Below are 10,498 nucleotides of genomic sequence, written 5' to 3'. Positions count from 1 at the left end.
TCTCATCTATCTTGGGTACTCTCTTCTGTGCATCCTCTGCTTTCCCTCAGTCTCACATAACATTTTCTATTATTGTAAAATATCACTTTTTCCCTGTCAGGAGCCTCTGTCTATCAGACTAGAAAGAAGGTGCCACTGTAACAAAAATGATGGCTGAAGGCTATCCAGGGTGACCTCCATTATCCCACTACCTCTTCTCCACCTACATCAGACTCCTGAACTATACAGTATGCTTTCCTCTCCCCACCCATCTTCCATGCTGTGTGATCCTTCTGGTCAAAGCCAAGTAGCCCTGAACAGCCTGTTATCCTAGGAGAACCTCAATTACTCCCTGCCTATCCCACCACCATCATCAGACCTGAGACTCCTGAACCATACAGGTTAGCTTCCTTTCCACCAGAAAGCCTATATACTCACGGAGATTGAACACCTCTCTACTCACTAATCTCTGGAACATGGAAGAAATAAAAAAAGAAATTAAAGACTTCCTAGAATTCAATGGAAATGAAGGCACAACATACTCAAATTTATGAAACGCAAGAAAAGCAATGCTAAGAGCACTAAGTGCCTCCATAAAAAATGAGAAAATTCTCATGTCCCAATTTAAAAATGCACCTAAAATCTCTAGAAAAAAGAAGCAAGCACGCCAAATACAAGTAGAAAGCAGAAAATATTCAAAATAAGATCTGAAATCAATTAGTTAGAAGCAAAGGAATCAATTCAAAGAAGCAATGAATCCAAGAGCTGGTTCATTGAGAAAATCAGCAAGACAAACAAACCCTTAACCAAACTAACCAACAGACCAACAGCCAGTATCCACACAAACAAGATGAGTAATAAAAGAGAGACATAACAACTGACACTGAAGAAATTTAGAGAATCATTAGGCTATACTTCAAAAACCTGTACTCTATAAAATTGGAAAAAGTTAATGAAATGGATGATTTTCTAGACAGATAACACTTACCAAAGTTAAATCAAGATCAGGTAAACTATGTAAACAGTCCCATTACCCCTAAAGAAATAGAAACAGTTCAAAGTCTTTCACCTTATAGAAGCTTTTCAGTTTCATGAGGTCCCCTTTATCAATTCTTGATCTTAGAATCTGAGCCATTGGAATTGTGTTAAGGAAATTTCCTCCCATGCCAATGAGTTTGAGGCTCTTTCCTACTTTATCTTTTATTAGGTTCAGTGTACCTGGTTTTATGTTAAGGCTCTTGATCCATTTGGACTTGAGCTTTGTACAGGTGACAAATAGAGATGTATTTTCATTTCTACATACCAACTACATACCAACTGCCAGTTAGACCAGCACCATTTATTGAAGAAGCTTTCTTTTTTCCGTAGTATATTTTTGGCTTCCTTTTCAGACATCAAGTATCCATAAGTGTGTGGATTTATTTCTGGATCTTCAATTCTGTAAGGCAAAGGACATAGTCAACAGGACAAGTGGGAAACCTACAGATTGGGAAAAAATCTTCACTAACCCCACATCCAAATATATCCAAAATATATAAAGAACACAAAAGGCTGAACTTAAAAAACCAAACAACCCAATCAAAAAATGGGATATAGAACTAAACAGAGAATCACACCAGAGTAATCTCAAATGGCCCAGAAGCACTTAAAGAAATGTTCAAAGTCCTTAGTCATCAGGGAAATGCAAATAAAAATGACCCTCAGACTCCACCTTTCACCGATCAGAATGGCTAAGATCAAAAACTCAGGTGAAAGCATATGTTGACGAGAATGTGGAGAAAGAGAAACACTCCTTCATTGTTGGTAGAATTGCAAACTGGTACAACCACTCTGGAAATCAGTCTGGCAGTTCCTCAGAAAATATTGGACATAGTATTACCTGAAGACCCAGCTATACCACTCCTGGGCATATACCTGAAAGATGCTCCACCATGCCACAAGGGAACATATTCCATAGGTTCTTAGCAGCCTTATTTATGGTAGACAGGAGCTGGAAACAACCCAGATGTCTTACAATAGAAGAATGGATATTGAAAATGTAGTTTATTTACACAGTGGAACACTACTAAGCATTTAAAATGAGGACATCAGGAGCTTTGCAGACAAATGGATAGAACTAGAAAATATCATCCTGAGTGAGATATCTCAGATCCAAAAGGACAATACATGGTATGTACTCACTTATAAGTGGATATTAGCCAAAAATGTTCAGAATACCTAGGATACAATCCATAGAACTCGAGAAGGTTAACAAGCTGGAGGACCCACGTGAGTATGCTTCAATCCCACTTTGAAGGAAGAAGAAAGCAATTACCATGGGAAGAGGGAGGGAGGGACCTGTATGGGAGAGGGGAGGAGGAAGAGAAAATGGGAACACGATCAGGTAGGGGGTGGGAGAAAGGAGAAAAGCCCTGAAAGCCAGCAGAGATAACGGAATTATGTAACCTATAGTGATGAAAGGTTGGGGACTCTCTAGAAAGTACCAGAGATCTGGGAGGTCAGAGAACTTCAGGACTCAATTGAGGGACCTTAGATGAAATGCCCAACAGTGGGGAGATGAAATTTGTAGAGTCCATCTCCATCAAGTAGAAAAATGGCATCAAGTGGAGGGAATGGGTTGCCATCCCACTGTCAAAATCTCTGACCCAAAATTGTTTCTATCTAAATGAACTGCTGGGAGAAAAATGGAGAAAAGACTAAGGGAAAGGAAGTTCAGTGACCAGTCCAAATTGGGATCCATCTCAATGGGAAGTTTCAAGGACTAACACTATTACTGATGCTATGGTGTGCTTAAGTATAGGAGCCTAGCATGGCTGCCTCGGAGAGGCCCAACAAGCAGCTGACTGAGACAGATGCAGATACTTAAACCCTGAATGGACTGAAGTTGGGGACCCCTGTGGCTGAATTAGGGAAAGGCAGGAAGAAGCTGAGGAGGAGGATAACCTCAAAGGAAGATCAGCAGTCTTAACTAATCTGAACCCCTAAGATCTCTCAGACACTGAGCCACCTACCAGACAACATACACAGCTTGACCAAGGCCCCAGAAACGTATATAGTAGAGCACTACCTGATCTGACCTCAGTGGGTAAAGACGAGCCTGACCATTGAGAGACCTGAGGCCCCAGGAAGGTGGATGCCTGGAGGGCCATTAACATCCTCTTGGAGATGGGGAGGATGAATAGGATGAGGGAGGGACTGTGGGAGACTGGGCCAGGATGGCGGAATGACTGGACTGTTAAAAAATAAAAGTAATAAAATAAAATAACATAAAATATAAAAAGGAAAAAAATGTAGTACAATTACACAATGGAATATTACTCAGCTTCTAAACCAATGATATTACAATATTTTCAGGCAAATGAATGTAACTATAAAATATCATCCTGGCCTTTTGGCTGGAGCAGACACCTAGCTGGTCTGCTCCCATTAAGACACCTTATTCTGAACCTTCATAGAGCAGCAGGTAAGAACCCTCCCCAATACCCTAAGCCTCAGAGCTGCAACCCACCCAAACCCGCCCCTCCAGAATACCACTCCACATCCAACCTTTTCTTGGTCCTTTTGGCTGGGGCAGACACCTGGCTGGTCTGCTCCTGTAAAGACACCTTATCCTGAACCTTCCTAGAGCAGCTGGTAAGAAACCTCCCCCCAACCCTACACCCCAGAGCTGTAACTGGGAACCTGAAGCACTCTGGACCCATCACCCATCCAAACGCAGCCCCTCCAGAATAGCACTCCCCATCCAACCTTTGCTTGGTCCTTTGGATAGGACAGAGACCTAGCTGGTCTACTCCAGAGAAGACCTCATATCCTGAACCATCCTAGAGCTGGTGGAACCATTGCACTCAGAGAAGCAGGATTTCAGGATCCCAGAGGCAGCCAGAGTCACAGGAGCTCTTCCACCCAGAAACTTAGGATCACTGGATCACACAGAGACAACTGGACTATGAGGAGTTCTGACACAAGCAAGATAACTGGAAAGACAGGGTCCAGTCAGAGACAGTGAATGCAGGGAACACTAGAGATAACCAGATGGCAAAAGGCAAGGGCAAGAACATGAACAACAGAAACCAATGTTACCTGGCAGCATCAGAACCCAGTTCTCCCACCATAGCAAGTCCTGGACACCCCATCACACCGGAAAAGAAGGATTCAGATTTAAAATCACTTCTCATGATGATGATAGAGGACTTTAAGAAGGACATAAACAACTCCCTTAAAGAAATACAGGAGAACACAGGTAAACAGGTAGAAACTCTTAAAGAGGAAACATAAAAATCCCTTAAGCAATTACAAGAAAACACAACCAAACAGGTGAAGGAATTAAACAAAACCATCCAGGATCTAAAAGTGGAAGTAGAGACAATAAAGAAACCCCAAAGGGAGACTACCCTGGAGATAGAAAACCTACGAAAGAGATCAGGAGTCATAGATGCAAGCATCACCAACAGAATACAAGAGATAGAAGAGAGAATCTCATGTGCAGAAGATACCATGGAAAACATGGACACAACTGTCAAAGAAAATGCAAAATGCATAAAACTCCTAACCCGAAACATACAGAAAATCCAGGACACAATGAGCAGATCAAACCTAAGGACAGTAGGTATAAAATAGAGTGAAGATTGCCTGCTCAAAGGGCCAGTAAACATCCTCAACAAAATAATAGAAGAAAACTTCCCTAACCTAAATAAAGAGATACACATGAACATACAAGAAGCCTAAAGAACTCAAAGTAAACTAGCCCAGAAAAGAAATACCTCCCATTACATAATAATCAAAACATCAAATGCACAAAACAAAACAAAACAAAAATACTAAAAGCAGTAAGGGGAAAAGGTCATGTAACATATAAAGGGAGACCTACAAGAATTACACCAGACTTCTCAACAGGGACCAGAAAAGCCAAAAGATCCTGGACAGATATCATACAGAAACTAAGAGAATACAAATGCCAACCCAGGCTACTATACCCAGCAAAACTCTCAATAACTATAGATGCAGAAACCAAGTTATTCCATGACAAAAATGAGATATACACAATATCTTCCCACAAATCCAGCCTTACAAAGGATAATTGCTGGAAAACTCCAACACAAGGAGGGAAACTACAACCTAGATTAAGCAAGAAAATAATCTTCTTCCAACAAACCCAAAAGAAGATAGCTACTCAAACATAATTTCACCTCTAATAACAAAAATAACAGGAAGAAACAATCGCTTTTACTTAATACATCTTAACTCCAATAGATTCAATTCCCCCAATAAAAAAAATTTAGACTAAGAGACTGGATACATAAACAGGACCCAGCATTTTGCTGCATACAGGAAACGCACCTCAGCAACAAAGACAGACACTACCTCAGAGTATAAGTATAGAAAACAATTTTCCAAGCAAACGGTCCCTAGAAACAAGCTGGTGTAGCCATTGTAATTTCAAATAAAATCGACTTTCAACCAAAAGTTATCAAAAAAGATAAGGAAGGACACTTCATACTCATCAAAGGAAAAAATTTACCAAGATGAACTCTCAATTCTGAATGTCAATGCTCCAAGTTCAAGGGCACCCACATTCATAAAAGAAACTTTACTAAAGCTCAAAACACACATTGTACCTCACACAATAATAGTGGGAGACTTCAACACCCCTCTCTCAGCAATGGACAAATCATGGAAACACAAACTAAACAGAGACACAGTGAAATTAACACAAGTTATGAACCAAATGGATTTAACAGATATCTATAGAACATTTCATCCTAAAACAAAAAAATATACCTATTTCTCAGCACATCATGGTACCTTCTCCAAAATAGACCACATAAATGGTCACAAGGCAGGCCTCAACAGACACAAAAATATTGAAATATTCCCTTGCACCTTATCAGATCACCATGGACTAAAGCTGGTCTTCAATAATGACAAAAACAATGGAAAGCCCACATACACATGGAAACTGAACAACACTCTACTCAATGATGACTTGGTCAAGGAAGAAATTAAAAAAGAAATTAAAGACTTTTTAGAATTTAATGAAAATGAATGCTCATCATGCCAAAACTTATGGAACACAATGAAAGCAGTGCTAAGGGGAAAACTTACATCTCTAAGTGTCTACAAAAAGAAACTGGAGAGAGGATACACTAACAACTTGACATCACACCTAAAAGCTCTAGAACAAAAAGAAGCAAATACACCCAAGAGGAGCAGATGGCAGGAAATAATCAAACGCAGGGCTGAAATCAACCAAGTAGAAACAAAAAGAACTATACAAAGTATCAACAAATCCAGGAGCCGGTTCTTTGAGAAAATCAACAAGATAAATAAACCCTTAGCCAGACTAAGTGGAGAGCACAGAAATAGTATCCAAATTAATAAAATCAGTAACAAAAGGGGAGACATAACAACAGGAACAGAGAAAATTATCAGATAGTACTACAAAAGCCTATACTCAACAAAACTGGAAAATCTGGATGAAATGGATAATTTTCTAGACAAATAGCAGTTACCAAAGTTAAATCAGGACCAGATAAACCATCTAAACAGTCCCATAACCGTGAAAGAAATAGCAGTCATTAAAAGTCTCTCCACCAAAACAACAACAACAACAAAATCCAGTATCGGATGGTTTTAGTGCAGAGTTTTATCAGACCTTAAAAGAAGACATAATATCAATTCTCTTCAAACTATTCCACAAAGTAGAAACAGAAGGAACATTACTCAATTCGTTCTATGAAGCCACAATTACGCTCAAATCTAAACCATAGAAAGACCCAACAAAGAAACAGAACTTTAGACCAATCTCCCTTATGAATATCAATCCAAAAATACTCAATAAAATTCTCGCAAACCAAATACAAGAACACATCAAAACACTCATCCATCATGATCATCAAGTAGGTTTTATCCCAGGACTGCAAGGATGGGTCAATATTTGAAAATCCATCAATATAATTCACTATATAAACAAACTCAAAGAAAAAAAAACACATGATCATCTCACTAGATGCTGAGAAAGCATTTGACAAATTCAACATCCCTTTATGGAAAAAGTCTTGGAGAGATCAGGAATTCAAGGCCCATAATTAAACATAGTAAAAGCAATATACAGCAAACCAGTAGCCAACATCAAACTAAATGGAGAGAAACTTGAAGCAATCCCACTAAGATCAGGGACTAGACAAGGCTGCCTACTCTCCCCTACCTATTCAATGTAGAAATGGAAGTCCTAGCCAGAGCAATTCGACAACAAAAAGACGTCAAAAGGATACAAATAGGGAAGAAAGAAGTCAAAACATCACTATTTGAAGATGATATGATAGTATAGTTAAGTGACCCTAAACTTCCACCAGAGAACTCCTAAAAGTGATAAACAACCTCAGCAAAGTGGCTGCTTTTAAAATCAACTCAAACTAACCAGTAGCCTTCCTCTATTCAAAAGATAAACAGGTTGAGAAAGAAATTAGGGAAATGACACCCTTTACAATAGTCACAAATAATATAAAATACCTTGGTATGAATCTAACCAAGCAAGGAAAAGATCTGTATAACAAGAACTTCAAGTTCCTGAAGAAAGAAATTAAAGAAGATCTCAGAAGATGGAAAGATCTCCCATGCTCATGGATTGGGAAGATTAATATAGCAAAAATGGCCATCTTGCCAAAAGCAATCTACAGATTCAATGCAATCCCCATCAAAATTCCCACTCAATTCTTTACAGAGATAGGAAGAGCAATTTGCAAATTCATTTGGAATAACCAAAACCCAGGATAGTTAAAACTATTCTCAACAATAAAAGAACTTCTAGGAGAATCACTATCCTGACCTCAAGCTGTACTACAGAGCAATAGTGATTAAAAAAAAATGCATGGCATTGGTACTGAGACAGACAGGAAAATCAATGGAATAGAATTTAAGACCCAGAAATGAACCCACACACCTATGATCACTTGATCTTTGACAAAGGAGCTAAAACTGTCCAGTGGAACAAGGCCAGCATTTTCGCCAAATGCTGCTGGTTCAAGTGGAGGACAACATGCAGAAGAATGAAAATGGATCCATTCTTATCTCCTTGTACAAAGCTCAAGTCCAGGTGGATAAAGGACCTCCACATAAAACCAGATACACTGAAACTAATAGAAGAGAAGTTGGGGAAGAACCTTCAGTACTTGGGCACAGGAGAAAAGTTCCTGAACAGAACATCAGTGGCTTATGCTCTAAGATCAAGAATTGACAAATGGGGCCTCATACAATCGCAAAGCTTTTGTAAGGCAAATTACATTGTCAATAAGACAAAAGGGCCACCAACAGATTGGGAAAAGATCTTTACCAATCACACATCCTATAGCGTGCTAATATCCAACATATACAAAGAACTCAAGAAATTATACTCCTGAAAACCGAATAACCCTATTAAAAATGGGGTACGTAGCTAAACAATGAATTCTCAACTGAGGAGATGCGAATGGCCAAGAATCACCTAAAGAAATGTTCAGCATCCTTAGTCATCAGGAAAATGCAAATCAAAACAACCCTGAGATTCCACCTCACAATAGTCAGAATGGCTAAGATCAAAAACTCAGGTGATAGCAGATGCTGGTGAGGATGTGGAGAAAGAGGAACATTTTTCCATTGTTGGTGGGATTATCAGTCTGGTGGTTCCTCAGAAAATTGGACATAGCATTACCTGAGGACCCAGCTTTATCACTGCTGGGCGTATATCCAGAAGCTACTTCATTATACCAAGGACATATGGTCCACTATGTTCATAGTAGCCTTATTTATAATAGCCAGAATTTGGGAAGAACCCAGATGTCCTTCATTAGAGGAATGGATACAGAAAATGTGGTACATTTACACAATTGAGTATTATTCAGGTATTAAAAACAATGAATTCGAGAAATTCTTAGAAAAATGGGTGGAACTAGAAAATATCATCCTGAGTAAAGTAATCCAATCACACTGTTACATCAGAACAGGAGGAAAGCAAGTTTAGAAGGAGAATGACAAGTGGAATAACTTAGAAATTATAAGGCAACATAAAAAAATGAGAGAGCAATATGCAGAATGCAGATGGAAAGAAGAAAAAAGAAGAAACTACAGAGAAAGCAGAAGGAAGAGGCAGACTTCTCTTTACCATGGGACAGAACAGGTCTTTCCTTAATAGCAAGGCAGACTTAGCCTTACTAAAGAGAACAAGTGGGGTTTTTTTTTTTTTTTTAGTTTTTAAAGGAAGCTTTCATTTATTTTTTAATATATGCATTACAGGAAACAAAACACAAAGAAGCAAAAACAAAGTCACTCAGTCACAAGCAGCTTAGGCTCGATATGTCGTTCCAGATCCTGCAAGCGTACACACACTTGGGGAATTGAGATTATACAGTATGTACCATGTTTTTCCCACATTGTGCATGTTCACCAACTAAAAACCCCACGCTACACTGAGGATTTTGATAACCTAGAATACACCATGCCATCTCAATCTGCCAGACAAAATTGTAATTCTTTCTTGGCAACAGAAATTTCATAGAAGACGAAAAACGGCAGCAGGCCTCTAGATAGACGTACTGGCAAAGTTACAACTAAATTCTGCGTTCGCTCAATGCTCAGCTCGCAAGGAAACACAAAGCAACAGACCACACTAAGTATAGCATTCCCAAGCTTATCATCAGATCTATACACTAACATATGCAGAAGGAGGGGTGTTCCCGCTCAAGCAATGTATTCCTATGGAGCGGCTGGGAGATGTACCTACAGCAGGGGCTCTCAGGATGTCAGTCTCAATACAGCTGCAAACCTCGCCTTGAGTTCTCTCTGGCCCTCCAGTCAGCCTAGCAACCTGAATTTCCTCACTGTCCAGACATGGCTTAACAATTCCATGCTCAAGAGGAACCTTCTTTGTCAATCCTACCATATCCACTACCTCTTCTTTTAACCAAGTGCTCTCCTTTAGGATGTCAGGTTCAGATGACAAGGAATGAACTGTGCATAATGAATACAAGTATTTTACCAAGATGCACATAGGCCCCCTGGGTACAGCTGTCTTCTGGACGCAGAGGCACTAGCCATCTTCCCATCATCCATCCTCTTCCCTGCACAACTCTTAAGTGCAGATGATGCTAGTGAGATTAACAAAGGCCATGCCCAGACAGCCCTCACCAAAGACTAGCCTGACATTTAGCAATTCTTTTGCTACTACTAACATCCTTCAGGCACTGGGACTTACCTCTGCTACCTGGCAACATTAACTGAAATGCACACCTAACCAATGGGTAGACAACTTGCATCAACCAACAGCTACAAATTTTAACACGGTTTACAAACATGTCTTTTCACTAACTCTACTTTGTCAAACACTGGCACCTCTTCACTGACTAGGAAGACTGGGTGCTGTAAATTTGGACATGTCTTCTATACACTGCAAAGTAAGATGCACAGATACAAGGAACAATGACTAATCTTGCGTTACCAAACTTACACTCGCATTAGGCCCTTCATTCCTTTTCTTCCTCCCTCCCAA

The 10,498-nt window shown here is 39.6% G+C and overlaps 1 protein-coding gene across 1 annotated transcript in view; it reads right to left on the bottom strand.

Annotated features, from left to right (window-relative positions):
• Window positions 1-1,374: 1,374 nt before the first annotated feature.
• LOC114627340 (leukocyte immunoglobulin-like receptor subfamily A member 5) overlaps window positions 1,375-10,498 on the bottom strand; it is a 19,650-nt gene continuing 10,526 nt past the window's right edge. The window contains exon 7 of the mRNA XM_028775083.1: window positions 1,375-1,417. Coding sequence (XP_028630916.1) covers window positions 1,398-1,417 — 20 coding nt within the window. The 3' untranslated portion in view covers window positions 1,375-1,397. The remainder of the gene's footprint in view (window positions 1,418-10,498) is intronic.

The sequence above is a fragment of the Grammomys surdaster genome, unplaced genomic scaffold, assembly GCF_004785775.1.
Source record: "Grammomys surdaster isolate TR1022 unplaced genomic scaffold, NIH_TR_1.0 252, whole genome shotgun sequence".
NCBI lineage: Eukaryota > Metazoa > Chordata > Mammalia > Rodentia > Muridae > Grammomys > Grammomys surdaster.
The sequence above is the reverse complement of the archived record's forward strand: the minus strand, read 5'-3'. Positions and strand labels throughout refer to the sequence as shown.